The following is a 15,878-nucleotide window of genomic DNA, read 5'->3' on the forward strand; positions in this document are numbered from 1 at the left end:
AAGGCGTCCGGGTAGCGTAACAGTCTATTCCGTTGCCAACCAACGTGGGGATTGCTGGTTCGAATCCCCGTGTTACCTCCGGCTTGGTCGGGCGTCCCTGTGGACACAATTGGCCGTGTCTGCGGGTGGGAAGCCGGATGTAGGTAGTATGTGTCCTGGTTGCTGCACTAGCGTCTCCTCTGGTAGGTCGGGGAGCCTGTTCGGGGGAGGGTGAACTGGGAGGAATAGCGTAATCCTCCCACGCGCTACGTCCCCCTGGTGAAACTCCTCACTGTCAGGTGAAAAGAAACGGCTGGTGACGTTACATGTATCAGAGGAGGCATGTGGTAGTCTGCAGCCCTGCCCGGATCGGCAGCGGGGGTGGAGCAGCGACCAGGACAGCTCGGAAGAGTGAGGTAACTGGCCAGGTACAATTAGAGAGAAAAGGGGGGAATATATATATATATATATATATATACACTACCGTACACCGGTGTGTACTACTCCCTTCAGAGGACAGCACAAACAGGCTCTAACCAGAGTAGAAAAAGAAGTGGGAGGCCGCGTTGCACAACTGAGCAAGAAGATAAGTACATTAGAGTCTCTAGTTTGAGAAACAGACGCCTCACAGGTCCCCAACTGGCATCTTCATTAAATAGTACCTGTTAGAGCCTGTTTGTGCTGTCCTCTGAAGGGAGTAGTACACACCGGTGTAGGAAATCTTCAATTTCTTAGCAATTTCTCGCATGGAATAGCCTTCATTTCTAAGAACAAGAATAGACTGTCGAGTTTCAGATGAAAGTTCTCTTTTTCTGGCCATTTTGAGCGTTTAATTGACCCCACAAATGTGATGCTCCAGAAACTCAATCTGCTCAAAGAAGTGCCCATCCAACCAATCCAACTTGTGGGAGCTGCTTCTGGAAGCGTGGGGTGCAATTTCTCCAGATTACCTCAACAAATTAACAGCTAGAATGCCAAAGGTCTGCAATGCTGTAATTGCTGCAAATGGAGGATTCTTTGACGAAAGCAAAGTTTGATGTAAAAAAAATCTTATTTCAAATACAAATCATTATTTCTAACCTTGTCAATGTCTTGACTCTATTTTCTATTCATTTCACAACATATGGTGGTGAATAAGTGTGACTTTTCATGGAAAACACAAAATTGTTTGGGTGATCCCAAACTTTTGAACGGTAGTGTATGTATATATATATATATATATATATATATATATATATATATATATATATATATATATATATAAGACCCATATCTGATCCATATCTCATCATTGCAATGTCAAACAAGCCACTTTTTGTTGACAAGTACACATTTTTCGTAAATGTTATCAAATTACAGAATGATGCAGACTTTGTTTTTAGATGTGAATCATAGTTTGATTCGCTTTCCATATTTATTTAGGTATCATCTCGTTTCCTATGGTAGTGACAACAGCTTTGTCTCCAAACACTTTCAAAACCTCACACATACGTATAAACAGGCTGATTACTGTGCACACAGCAGATAAACCAGATCAACTAGGTTATTCTTTATTTCCACAACATCCCATTAAGATATCAAGTGTCAATGACAGAGATGTGATCATTTGCTCTTTACATGTGTTACATAAATAAGTTCTTCTGTCATGTACCCCCCCCCCCCAAAAAAAACCAAACGACAGTCAGGGATGGTGTCACCAGCATAAAACGACAGAAGGGAGGAACAAGCGGCCTCGGTGCAATTCATATAAAACACAGCCCTAATTCATTCCCTTCTTCTATTTTCACAGAATGCATGCATCGGTCTCTTTCCCATCCATTAGATGAAGTGTGGTGACATACATTTGACATGGCTGTCCTGAAACCAACTCTAAATTCTGCTTTCGATTGGCTGTCCTCGGAAACAAACTTTTCCTGCTATGCCAAAAACACACACTGTACAACATCGGGCCAAAAATACTTCTGATACAGCAGCATAAATATACTCAGTTATCTTCAGTGTATATCAACCACAAATGACGTTAATCCATGGACTGATGAAGGGTCACATGACAACTCACACCACTTACATTTAATGGAGCCAAATTGCATGTAATCCCATGCCATTTCTCTGGATCGGAATAGCATTTTTGTTGGCGACTGAAATCCCCACAAGGAATGAATCAGCAAGTCACTGTTCAGATGCAACTCAACAGTACGTCGAGACAAAACGCCGCTCAACGTGTCATATCGCGTCTTCGGTTGTGATGCCTCCTTTGTCAAGGGTTTCCCTGCCCCTGTTCTGTCCAAAGGAGAAGGAGAACACACCCCCAGAGGACACCTCAGGTGAATTTGACCCGACACAGCCTCCTCTTGCCTCTCCTCTCGGACCGCCCGCCTCACAGTCTGATGGGCTGCCGGGCAGGAGGTTGGGGGTGGTGGATGGTGAGGTGTCGGCTCCCCAGATGTACAGGTTGTCCCCTTCAGGGCAGGGCGGCAGACTCCTACTCATATAGCTGGGGCTGGGGCTGGCCGAGGAGGGCAGCGTGCGCTGGCTGCCATTCAGGCAGCCGGAGTTGTGCTCGGTGGAGCTTTTTCGGGAGTATGCGGAGGAGTTGAAGTTGGAGGACCGGTAGTTGTATGCCCGCCACCCAGGGCGCCTCCGACGGTGGCACTGGCACCTGAGGATCTGGATGAAAGCCATCTTGAACTCTCGGCTGTAGCAGGGGTAGATGATGGGATTCAGGCAGCTGTTGAAGTAGCCCAGCCAGAAGATGACTTTGAAGAGAAACTCAGGTGGACGCAGGTTCACATTGAAAGACCCTTTAGAGAAAACGACAATAGAAAATGTAAATGATGCATCAAATAATCAACAAGGCTTTGTTCAAAGAACCTCAAATTCTTTTCTATGTTCAACTTAATTCATGACATTGACTTGGCCATAATTATATTTCAGTGCCAGCAGAACATCTTTTCCTCAGCAGGTGGCAGCATTATATAAAATAATGTCTACGCTTCACTTTCTCATGGAGGCTGACTAGAGATGTACAGGGTGCAAGAGCCGAGAGAAAAGCCGGTACCATATGTTATTTGTCATTCGGCAATGGGTCTTGGATAAGGAAGACACAATGGCAGGTGTGTCACAATCCATCTATCTAGAAGACATGGATAATGACACATAGAAAAAACGAAGAGACCCTGCACACTTTGGCTGCACAAATGCACTGAGGGGGAGTTCTGTCACTTCAAGAGACGAGGGCAAGGGGCGTCCGGGTAGTATAGCGAACTATTCCGTTGCCTACCAACACGGGGATCACCGGTTTGAATCCCTGTGTTACTTCTGGCTTGGTCGGGCGTCCCTACAGACACAATTGGCCGTGTCTGCGGGTGGGAATCCGGATGTGGGTATGTGTCCTGGTCGCTGCACTAGCGCCTCCTCTGGTCGGTTGGGGTGCCTGTTCGGGTGGGAGAGGGAACTGGGGGGGAATAACGTGATCCTCCCACGCGCTATGTCCCCCTGTTGAAACTCCTCACTGTCAGATGAAAAGGAGCGGCTGGTGACTCCACATGTATCGGAGGAGGCATGTGGTAGTCTGCAGCCCTCCCCGGATTGGCAGAAGGGGTGGAGCAGCGACCGGGACGGCTCGGAAGAGTGGGGTAATTGGCCGGATACAGCTGGGGAGAAGGGGGTGGGGGTGGGGGTGGGGGGGGAGAAGAGGGCAGATCTGGTCGGTGCCTTGTGCTACCGGAAACACCCAAGAGTTTCAGGCTATATCATGAAATAATAGACAATACTCTCGGAAAGGTCGTGGAGGTAAAGCTGCAGCAGTGCACTTCCCTTTCTCGTGCATATAGGTGCAATGGTGAGCACATAGCAAGACGAATACACAATTTTACAGAGATCTAAAAACAATTCAAGGAGATACAACATTTACAATGTTTTTAAGAGACAGAGCGAGAGAGAGAGAGAGAAGACAGAATTAGCAAGAGAGTGATAATAAGAGAAAATGGAGGTTTGTTTTGAGTGGGTAGGCCTTCCCCTAACAACAGGTATTTGCTGTGGATTGCACATTTTTAAGTGTTTCACAATCACAGACATTCTCATTAGCTGAGACAACAAAATCCAAACTGATTCCCACACACCTCTCTAATGTAATGCACACCAGCTAGTGAGTCTGGCGTGTGTGTGTGTGTGTGTGTGTGTGTGTGTGTGTGTGTGTGTGTGTGTGTGTGTGTGTGTGTGTGTGTGTGTGTGTGTGTGTGTGTGTGTGTGTGTGTGTGTGTCTAATATGATTACGTCCAAGTGTAACACTGTGTTTCCGTACACTAAGATACACTTGAGAAAGTAATCTGCTCAAATTAATACCACATTCCTGAAGAGATTGAGTACGCCCAATAATCTCGAGCATTCTTGTGTAAAATTGCCTGTTGGGACATCATGGACAGGCAGGGCAAAACCTCAGTCATTTTCCTCATGAGAACCTTTATGAGGTACACAGTAAAAATACTTGGTTGGGAATTGGGACAGGTATCTTTCTCGTTAAGTGACCATCAAAATATTTTCCACTCTCTTTGTTTGGGTTTGCGTTTCGGGAAATGTAAGTGAAAACCTCGTTATCAGCCCCTTGTCGAAACAGAACTATTTGCAGACGTCCAAGTAAAAGTCCCCCGTGTAACCAGTTCATGGGTTCGAATTAATTAAGCAGACTGTCCAGAACAGCAAGCATTTACAATTTGATTAATTTTCAGTCAGCACAGAATAGGTACAACAGGACGACACCAAAAGTAGAGAGGATGTGTGTGAGTGTGTGAGTGTGTGTGTGTGTGTTTGTGTGTGTATATACACTCACTGGCCACTTTATTAGGTATACCTTGCTAGTACCGGGTTGGACCCCCTTTTGCCTTCAGAACTGCCTTAATCCTTCGTGGCATAGATTCAACAAGGTACTGGAAACATTCCTCAGAGAGTTTGGTCCATATTGACATGATAGCATCACGCGGTTGCTGCAGATTTGTCGGCTGCACATCCATGATGCGAATCTCCCGGTCCACCACATCCCAAAGGTGCTCTATTGGATTGAGATCTGGTGACTGTGGAGGCCATTTGAGTACAGTGAACTCATTGTCATGTTCAAGAAACCAGTCTGAGATGATTCGAGCTTTATGACATGGCGCGTTATCCTGCTGGAAGTAGCCATCAGAAGATGGGAACACTGTGGTCATAAAGGGATGGACATAGTCAGCAACAATACTCAGGTAGGCTGTGGCGTTGACACGATGCTCAATTGGTACTAAGGGGCCCAAAGTGTGCCAAGAAAATATCCCCCACACCATTACACCACCACCAGCAGCCTGAACCGTTGATACAAGGCAGGATGGATCCATGCTTTCATGTTGTTGACGCCAAATTCTGACCCTACCATCCAAATGTCGCAGCAGAAATCGAGACTCATCAGACCAGGCAACGTTTTTCCAATCTTCTATTGTCCAATTTTGGTGAGCCTGTGCAAATTGTAGCCTCAGTTTCCTGTTCTTAGCTGACAGGAGTGGCACCCGTTGTGGTCTTCTGCTGCTGTAGCCCATCTGCCTCAAGGTTCGACGTGTTGTGCGTTCAGAGATGCTCTTCTGCATACCTCGGTTGTAATGAGTGGTTATTTGAGTTACTGTTGCCTTTCTATCAGCTCGAACCAGTCTGGCCATTCTCCTCTGACCTCTGGCATCAACAAGGCATTTTCGCCCACAGAACTGCCGCTCACTGGATATTTTCTCTTTTTCGGACCATTCTCTGTAAACCCAGAGATGGTTGTGTGTGAAAATCCCAGTAGATCAGCAGTTTCTGAAATACTCAGACCAGCCCGTCTGGCACCAACAACCATGCCACGTTCAAAGTCACTTAAATCACCTTTCTTCCCCATTCTGATGCTCGGTTTGAACTGCAGCAGATCGTCTTGACCATGTCTACATGCCTAAATGCATTGAGTCGCTGCCATGTGATTGGCTGATTGGAAATTTGCGTTTAAGAGCAGATGGACAGGTGTGCCTAATAAAGTGGCCGGTGAGTGTATATATAAAATGTATATGTGTGCCCTGTGGTGGCCCGGTGGTCTGTCCAGGGTGTCTCCCCACCTGCCGCCAAATAACTGCTGGGATAGGCTCCAGCATCCCTGCGACCCTGAGAGCAGGATAAGCGGTTTGGATAATGTGTGTATATATATATATATGTGTGTGTGTGTGTGTGTGTGTGTGTGTGTGTGTGTGTGTGTGTGTGTGTGTGTGTGTGCAAGAGAGAGAGAGGTACAGAGAGAGAGTGATGAGAGAATGACCGAGTATTAATTCCACCCCACCCAATCATATTCATAACTCATGTGGTTATGTAAGCATCGAAATGGCTGCCCATCTGTGAAAATGGCATGTGAAAATACCATCCGCCGAGAAGTCCATTTCTCTCTCTACGACACAGAAGGCTAAGGCACATACACATTTTCCATCTTCATGTCACAATCTGGAAGACGTGGACTGGAATACACACGCTCACACCGACACAAAATCTCCTACACTTTTTGTAGCAGCCTAGTTAAATGCCCATCTGCTCTCCGACACAGAAACTCAGAAGAAAAACAGCGACGCTCCTCAGTGGACGGTTATATGATGATGGAACATTTATGGATCCCCACCACACAGCACTTAACCAAACCGCATGCTGCTGATGGGAGCGTGCCATCATTGGAGACTGCTGTGGGGCTGCTCTGACAGACCGAGAAACAAATCAAACAGTTCTAGAACTTGCGCCCCGGACAAATTTATAGGTAGATTTATAGGTAAGCATCCTCCCCCCCTCCCTCCCCCTCGTAACTCATGATCTCACCGTGATGTGAATATGGACCGCGGTTGCAATGAATTAACACAGCTGCATTTATAACTGCTGACTTATTATCACAACTAAATCACACGTGGATGGATACCAGTGGGCACAGCAGGTATTGTGAGGGGGTTATGTGTGCACACTGAGCACTAGAGATCCAACTCCAACGTGGCAGCTGCGTGTTAGCTCCCATCTACTAGCTCAGAACATATCCTGCGAAACGCAGCCAACTTTTTAGACCTGATTGTTCCACCATTCGTTGCATAAGTCCATATCGCCCAAACAACTTTGACCGTCTAAGATATACAGGGCAAGTCCATATATTGTGCAACAATAGTTTCAATTGCTCTTGTTTTGTTTTATTATTTAGCCACTAAGTCTTGTCGATGTCTGAGCCGCAGACCTACTTAGTTCTCTAGCTAAGATTTAGATGTCTGCTTTCACTACTACTTTCCACTAGATTACTTTCACGTCTACTCGACTTTCCCTTTTCAACCAAATTTAGCCCGATAGGCCGCGCATACCATTTAGACAGATTTTAGATGTTTAATCAACTTAAAACTGCTGTGTGTGTGTGTGTGGGTGGGGGGGTACAGTGTGCCCGCTCAGGTCTCGGCTCACTGATTCTTTCACGCTGCCCCCCCTCTACCCCATGCACGAGGGCTTGAGTTGATTGCCAGTTAGATTGCTGCATGCACTGGGAAGCGGCATTTCCTCCAGCAGGGTCGCACAGTGGCTGGAAGACTGGCATCTGCCAAGGTAAACACAGCTGTGTGATACTGTTTGTCTCTAAGGACAGACGCCTGCACACAGTTAAAGGTCCCTACCAGGAAAAGCCATAGATCAATGCCTGGCTGTTCCCTAAACTCTCTTTTTTACTTACTGTAAGCATGGGAAGGAGAGCTCTGCGTGCTACGTTTTTGAGGATGAATTGAAGATTTTTGTCAGCTTAAGAATGTTTACTTTGACAGCTTATAGTGCACAGTGGGTTTTGGCAGCAGGACAAAGGAGTATGGATGACGGCTGAAGGGCTATTGTTGCCGTTGCTGTGTTTTCCCTTTCTGCTCAGAGCAGCGTTTGCACCTCCTTCCGAGGTATAAGCACATCCATTCATCTCCGGATGAAACACAGGAACATCTTAACATTGCAAGGTATCCTGTTATTGTTGCTGATGGTAAGGAGTGATGCCTGCGCTGTGCATGTCCCCCCCGCACACGTGCGCGCGCACACACACACACACACACACACACACACACACACACACACACACACACACAGTCTTCTCCCAATATCTGATATGAATGAGGTTTCATAATATAAAAAGACAAAAGTTTATTGCTATCACAGATTGCTTCCATTAAAATCATGAAACAAAGTTATTTTTTTTGGAAAATTGGCTCGATGTCTTGGAGCACCTTGCGTTTATAGCCCTAATTTGCGGTCCCATGCACCCTGTCACAATGTTGCCAGGCTCCTTTCTTGGCCATTGATTTGACACTTAGTACTCTCATTGTTCTTCTCCTTCAAACACCATTTCAATTACCCCTGGAGCACAGGGACCAGCTAACCTAACCTGCTGGTGGTTCACACACAAACAACCACAGAAAAAGCACACAACACTCAAACACGCACACATACACATGCAAAATCTTAAGGTATAACACATACACACATACATATATATACATACACTACCGTTCAAAAGTTTGGGATCACCCAAACAATTTTGTGTTTTCCATGAAAAGTCACACTTATTCACCACCATATGTTGTGAAATGAATAGAAAATAGAGTCAAGACATTGACAAGGTTAGAAATAATGATTTGTATTTGAAATAAGATTTTTTTTACATCAAACTTTGCTTTCGTCAAAGAATCCTCCATTTGCAGCAATTACAGCATTGCAGACCTTTGGCATTCTAGCTGTTAATTTGTTGAGGTAATCTGGAGAAATTGCACCCCACGCTTCCAGAAGCAGCTCCCACAAGTTGGATTGGTTGGATGGGCACTTCTTTGAGCAGATTGAGTTTCTGGAGCATCACATTTGTGGGGTCAATTAAACGCTCAAAATGGCCAGAAAAAGAGAACTTTCATCTGAAACTCGACAGTCTATTCTTGTTCTTAGAAATGAAGGCTATTCCATGCGAGAAATTGCTAAGAAATTGAAGATTTCCTACACCGGTGTGTACTACTCCCTTCAGAGGACAGCACAAACAGGCTCTAACCAGAGTAGAAAAAGAAGTGGGAGGCCGCGTTGCACAACTGAGCAAGAAGATAAGTACATTAGAGTCTCTAGTTTGAGAAACAGACGCCTCACAGGTCCCCAACTGGCATCTTCATTAAATAGTACCTGTTAGAGCCTGTTTGTGCTGTCCTCTGAAGGGAGTAGTACACACCGGTGTAGGAAATCTTCAATTTCTTAGCAATTTCTCGCATGGAATAGCCTTCATTTCTAAGAACAAGAATAGACTGTCGAGTTTCAGATGAAAGTTCTCTTTTTCTGGCCATTTTGAGCGTTTAATTGACCCCACAAATGTGATGCTCCAGAAACTCAATCTGCTCAAAGAAGTGCCCATCCAACCAATCCAACTTGTGGGAGCTGCTTCTGGAAGCGTGGGGTGCAATTTCTCCAGATTACCTCAACAAATTAACAGCTAGAATGCCAAAGGTCTGCAATGCTGTAATTGCTGCAAATGGAGGATTCTTTGACGAAAGCAAAGTTTGATGTAAAAAAAATCTTATTTCAAATACAAATCATTATTTCTAACCTTGTCAATGTCTTGACTCTATTTTCTATTCATTTCACAACATATGGTGGTGAATAAGTGTGACTTTTCATGGAAAACACAAAATTGTTTGGGTGATCCCAAACTTTTGAACGGTAGTGTATGTGCATGTGCGCATGTGTGTGTGTGTATGTATGTATGTATGTATGTATGTATGTATGTATGTATGTATGTATGTATGTATGTATGTATGTATGTATGTATGTATGTATATATATATATATATATATATATATATATATATATATATATATATCAACACGGATACAGGAAAAGAGATTTTAATACATTGCAGAGCAGGCCTGTTTCGTGCATCTCGCACTCATCAGACTCATCAGAGTGCGAGATGCACGAAACAGGCCTGTACTGCAATGTATTAAAATCTCTTTTCCTGTATCCGCGTTGATATTCTGCTCCTCATTTGTACACACACACACACACACATGCGCGCACGCACGCACGCACGCACACACACACGCAAAATCTAAAGGTATAACACACACACACACACACACACACACACACACACACACACACACACACACACACAAATCTAAAGGTATCACACTTGAACACGCAGTGCAGGTTTCTGTGTTGTGTTCAAGTGAACAGCTTGTTCAAGTCGATGAATGAGAACCCTTCAAGGGACATTATTGCCTGTGCAAGGCATTTAAGTGCCCTGGGAAAATCTGCAAAGAGAAATAACAGAAATAGCCCCTGATTACTGAAATGAGACATGGCAGGGACAAAGTGAGAGAATCGCCTACATTTCAATATCCTTTCATTTTTGCATTGATTTAATAAGGGCACGAGTGCAAATTAATTTCTCTTCAAACCATACCATGAAATTTAATATTTTGTGTCCGGTGTGAATATATCTTAATGAAACATTTGCTGATTAAATTGACCAGATAGACTGGCTCCTTGGTCAATCGCTGCAAAAGGCTCTTAGCAATACAGAATAATTCTGCCATTAAATTCAATAATATTACACCATCATTTTCACATAATGTGATACAAGTATGCTAAATGACATTACTGGATATTAAAATGTCCTTTTGTAACTTGGGTTAATAGTTTCCTCTGTGACGATGTAGGATTTTTAGTCGCAATTCAGACGCCAAAGCCTGCCTGAGTATGATTCTCAAAACTAAATGTGGTACTTATATTGGAAAAAAGAACTCGTGCATCTTTTTACACCACTGATCCCCCAAATAATATGATACTCTATTGCTGTTGTGTTGCACTTTGTGTTTCATCCAAGCAACCCACCAAGTTAAACTCCTTGTTTGTGCAAGCTTACTAATAAAAAAAAGATCCTGATTCTGGTCTTTGGTGGTTCCAGGTCCTGGGGGCAAAAGGGTATTCAGTAAGTGAAAAGAAAAGAAAACCGAAAACAAGTGAGCAGGTATTTTTTTACAATTCTGAAGATTGTTGGAAAACAACTGAAAAATAAGTACCGAGCTGGCCTTCATCAGCTTATCCATCGTCAAATGATAAAGATCACCATATGAAGGAGAGAACAAGCTTTGGCAGTTTATATCACGCCAGGCCGGCGTTTGAGACTTCGTGTGTGAGTCCTTGAATGCTATCTGAGTCGGTGTGGAACAGCTTGGCAGGGTTTTTACACTGCACAAATCAAAATTGCTACAAAGAGAGGGGAACGTGTGAGAAGAGGCGAAGGAGCTGTGCACACATTTCAGGCAATCAGTCATGGCAAATACGCAGGCACACCCATGAACACAAGAAAGGCTAATGCATTCACACACACACACACACACATGCGCACACACATGCACATAATTATTTGCATATTTTCATTTGTTAGCCCCTTTACCTACGCTATCAGACTGACCAGCATACGCACACGCACACGCACACGCACACGGACACACGGACACACACACACAGACTCGCAGGCATATGTCAACAACCCCCCAACATAAACACATCCAATAGCACACACACACACACACACACACACACATACAGAAACCCCCGTGGTACATTAGCTATCAGTGACTCTGTGCTAAGGCAGGAGCAGGACAGTAATGATTGGGAGACAGGAAATCCCACTCGGTGGGTGGCTGCTAATGAAGGCTCAGTAGGGGAGCGACTCTGCTCTATGAGACTTCCAGGGCTGAGGTTTAGACACAGGCTGAGCCCGGCTGGAAAATGGGCTCAGCACAAAGGTTACAATCACAAAGTACAACTTCCCCAACAAATCTCCTTTCAGACAGAGCAAAGGAAGCGCTAATGGAGGATAAGAAACAGCAGGCACATAAGTGTGTCGTTTGATATAATGGACATATTAGCTCCTTTAATTGACTTCTCAGCCAGTAGCCCATTGAGCTTGCCTGTATAGACTGTTTGCCTGCTGCAGGCCAGCAACTGATAAACAGTGAACAGCGACCAAGCTGATATTGTGTTGTGATGTAACACTATCCTGCAGTGTATTACCATTACTATAGTTGGGGGGTGAGCTAATGCCAAGGGAGTTATCCTCTCGGAAGACCTGTTGGTTGTTTGTTGATTGGTAGTTTAACGACAGTTTTACATGAACACACCCCGTCTCAGTCTCGCATCCCAGTTGTGCTCCTCCGAAGCCTTTTGTGAAACCGATTTTAAAGTACTCAAAAAACTGTGTCTTTTTGGACTCTGGTGAAGTCTGTCTCAGTTAAGGCACAGCAATACCACTTTAAAAGAATGACGCAGTCACTGGTAAGAGCGACTGCAGGGTGATTCAAATCTCTGTCAAGAACATCTGCACATCTGTTATTTGAGGTAGAGATACAGGTGCACGCACACACACACACACACACACACACACACACACACACACACACACACACACACACACACACGCACACACACACACACACACACATACACTTGAGCTATGATACTTCAGCAACTTGACCATTTTTGACACAGGAGTCATGGTTTTTGTCTAGACCGAGGAGAAATGCACTAGTATGGGCCAGCGCCGTCTGGTGCACACTAAGTCAGTAAATAAAGCCTGCATGTTTCCTTAACCCCTTCTTCTGCTCCTCGGCTCCTCATCACAACATGCCCACAGCTCACGCTTTTCGCCACATATTGTTTCATTTCCTCTGCGGTTCTCTGGCGTGGGAGCCCTCACTAGCCCCACAGGCCCAGGGATCAACTGACCAGAGCAAAGAGAGACCAACACTGGTGCCCACTGGCACACATTCGGGCTTTCTTTGTGGGATGAACAAATTATTAAATTAGACCCGAGGAAAAACATAGAGATGATATAAATAATGCCGGGATTCACGAGGGCGAAGATGACAACACTAAATGGCGTGATGCATCTTCCCTCACAATGTTAGCCTCCCTATGTCTACTACAAGGATAATGCGGAATTGAAAAGTGTCGTCCCTGTGGCTCAGACGTGCATAACTATAACTAATCTTACTTCAATAAGCAACTGAATACACCTACAAGACAAACATAAACAGTGAGACGATGATCAGACGTTATGCCAGATACTAAATGCCACATTAACACATGGATGATTTCGACTTGTCATTGCCATCCAGAGTAATAAAACCCAAGGGGAACAACACAGAGCAATACCTACTGAATCTAATTTTGAAAATTACTGTGACTACACCATTGCCAGTATCAGGGGCCTGTAAGTGCTCCTTTCAAGATACTTACAATATTGTAAAATATTTTAAAAAATTGCAGAATTTATAGCTTTGTAATTTCGCTAGGGTTGTGAGACGTTAATTTTAAACGATAGCCAAATTGATCCTAATGACGACACAAATGATCCGACTAAAGACAACCACCTAGGCTTTCAAAGCATCTGGGCATGTGTGTATATATATATATATATATATATATATATATATATATATATATATATATATATATATATATATATATATATATATATATATATATATATATAATCTGGCCAGTCTGACCTACCTATAGGTAAGGCGAGGAAGAATGGCAACCAACAGAGCGTAAACATGCCGACAACAACTCCCAGAGTTTTGGCGGCTTTCTTTTCGCGGGAGAATTTCAGAAGTTTCACCGTGAGGGAACTTCGCGCCTGGTGCGCGCGGCCCTTACTGCCGGAGGTGACGGAGTCGTCGTGGACGTGGGAGCCCTTGTGGATCCGGAGCGTCAGCTCGCCGGAGTTCATCCTCTCCCGCATCACCCCGGCCTCCAGGTTCTTTGTGGTCCGCTTGGCCACGATGTACACCCGGCAGTACATCGCCAGTATAACGACGAGGGGGATGTAGAAGGAGCCGAGGGAGGAGAACAGCGCGTAAAACGGCTCCTCGGTGATGAGGCACACCGTATCGTCTGGCGACGGTGGCTGCTTCCAGCCGAGGAGAGGTCCGATGGAAATGACCACCGACAGCACCCACACGCCGAGCATTGCCAGCAACGCTCGCCTCTCAGTCACTATACCCGGGTATTGCAGAGGGTGGCTCACTCCAATATAGCGGTCGATTGATATTACGCACAAACTCATTATGGATGCGGTGCAGCACAGCACATCCACCGCCGCCCAGATATCGCAGAGGATCCTGCCAAATACCCAGTAGTTCAGGATCTCCAGAGTGGCGGACACAGGGAGCACCGTAGTGCCTAAAAGCAGGTCGGCGATGGCCAAGTTGATGATGAAGTAGTTAGTCGGCGTGCGCAAGTGCCTGTTGCACACCACCGATAGGATGACGAGGATGTTGCCAGCGATTGCGAACACGATGAAGGCACCCAGAACCAAGCCAAGCGGAATGGCTCGGATGAGATCCACTTCGCTGAGCCCTGTCTGATTGCCCGTGGAGTTGCTGGAAAAGTTAAAGGGGGGATCCACTGTCCCGCGGTGAAGTTCCGAGGAACCATTTTTCCATAAGTTGGTCGCATTGTCAATGATCCGATTCATTTTGATTCAGGAGGTCCTCCATAGCAAGCTTCAGGTCACTTGTAGCCGAGACAGACGAAAAAGCATTGCATAATAAATTCACATTGGCCAATTTGCATTAGTCTGCATTTTTTTGCGCGTATTTTAACTTGTGTATGTGCGCTATCCAATCAACAGCTTTGCACGACGCAATTATAAAGCAACTCCAAAATGCGGGGCATGCAGCTCTACTCCGCGCAGTCACCCTGCAGCCCTGCTGTCTCCTCTCCCTCTGAATCGGTGCAGCAGTCTACTGAGGGGAGGGGGGGCAGCAGCCCTCACCTCCTGTGAGCCATGCGTAGTACTCTCCACAGCACAGAGCTATCCCTTATAAATGCACTTAACAGCCTACAGCAAACCATAAGCTTTAGCAATGTCCCACTACCACTAGTGAAGAGGCATAAATCACACCCCCCCCCCCGCAAACTTTTACTCTCGGTAACTTTTCTCAGCCGAACATGTCGGTATATATTCTTTGTAAAGTAGGAAAGGTTCGAACTGGATGTTTACAAGTGATGGAAGACTGTTCTTAAACGTCTTCCTTCTGCAGTGGTTATCAGTGGGTTACAGCTATAAATCTCCACAATTATAGCATATACAGGGTAAAGGTTACTCAATTATACGTCTGTGCGATTAGGAGGACTTTAAGGCCTTCATTTTTTATGGCAAGGTATGCACTAGCATGCAGCCAAAGTTTGCCCAAGTTGTTTGAAATAAGATCTGGTTTGTTTTTCTGCAGTAGGCTCTGCAAGCCGATAGAATTAAAATTGCTCAGGAAACAAGGCGGCTGGAGTTCATCAGATTCACAAAGTAAAAAACAAAAACAAACATATGCCATCACTGTCTTAAGTGACAGGTACCATGAAGTGCATGTCTATTTTTGGTCAAATACATGAGATCCCCACATTGGTCTTATCTAGGATGTGTCTCAGCAGCAGACATAGCAACACTCTGTGAGTTATTTTTATTTTATTACTTTATTGATCCCCTTGTGGAAATTCTTCCTCTGCATTTAACCCATCCTAGCTGTGTAGCTAGGAGCAGTGGGCAGCCGCCGTGCAGCGCCTGGGGATCAACTCCAGTTCGTCTTGCCATGCCTCGGTCAGGGGCAGAGACAGGAGTATTAACCTGAAACTGCATGTTTTTGATGGTGGGGGAAACCAGAGCACCCGGGGAAAACCCACGCAGACACGGGGGGAACATGCAAACTCCACACAGGAAGGCCCTGGGGGTGACCCCCCCCCCCAAGGTTGGACAACCCCGGGGTTCGAACCTAGGACCTTCTTGCTGTGAGGCGACAGCGCTAACCACTGTGCCGCCATGCCGTAC

General features: G+C 45.3%; 1 protein-coding gene across 1 annotated transcript; it reads right to left on the reverse strand.

The window, feature by feature from the left end:
- Window positions 1-1,315: 1,315 nt before the first annotated feature.
- LOC130115034 (alpha-1A adrenergic receptor-like) lies at window positions 1,316-14,784 on the reverse strand. The gene is made up of 2 exons (XM_056282761.1): window positions 13,565-14,784; window positions 1,316-2,780 (listed from the first exon to the last, which is right to left on the reverse strand). Exons 1-2 carry the CDS (start codon window positions 14,529-14,531, stop codon window positions 2,203-2,205), a joined length of 1,545 nt encoding a protein of 514 aa, XP_056138736.1. The 5' UTR covers window positions 14,532-14,784; the 3' UTR covers window positions 1,316-2,202.
- Window positions 14,785-15,878: the final 1,094 nt, after the last annotated feature.

This window comes from Lampris incognitus, chromosome 1, assembly GCF_029633865.1.
Source record: "Lampris incognitus isolate fLamInc1 chromosome 1, fLamInc1.hap2, whole genome shotgun sequence".
Lineage (NCBI taxonomy): Eukaryota > Metazoa > Chordata > Actinopteri > Lampriformes > Lampridae > Lampris > Lampris incognitus.

Excerpts from the sequence above, each read along its gene's own strand:
- LOC130115034 (XM_056282761.1), bottom strand. The coding sequence starts at position 14,531 with ATGAATCGGATCATTGACAATGCGACCAACTTATGGAAAAATGGTTCC. Across the intron at positions 2,781-13,564 it reads CTTCCTCGCCTTACCTATAG|GGTCTTTCAATGTGAACCTG; the intron begins GTAGGTCAGACT and ends TTTTCTCTAAAG.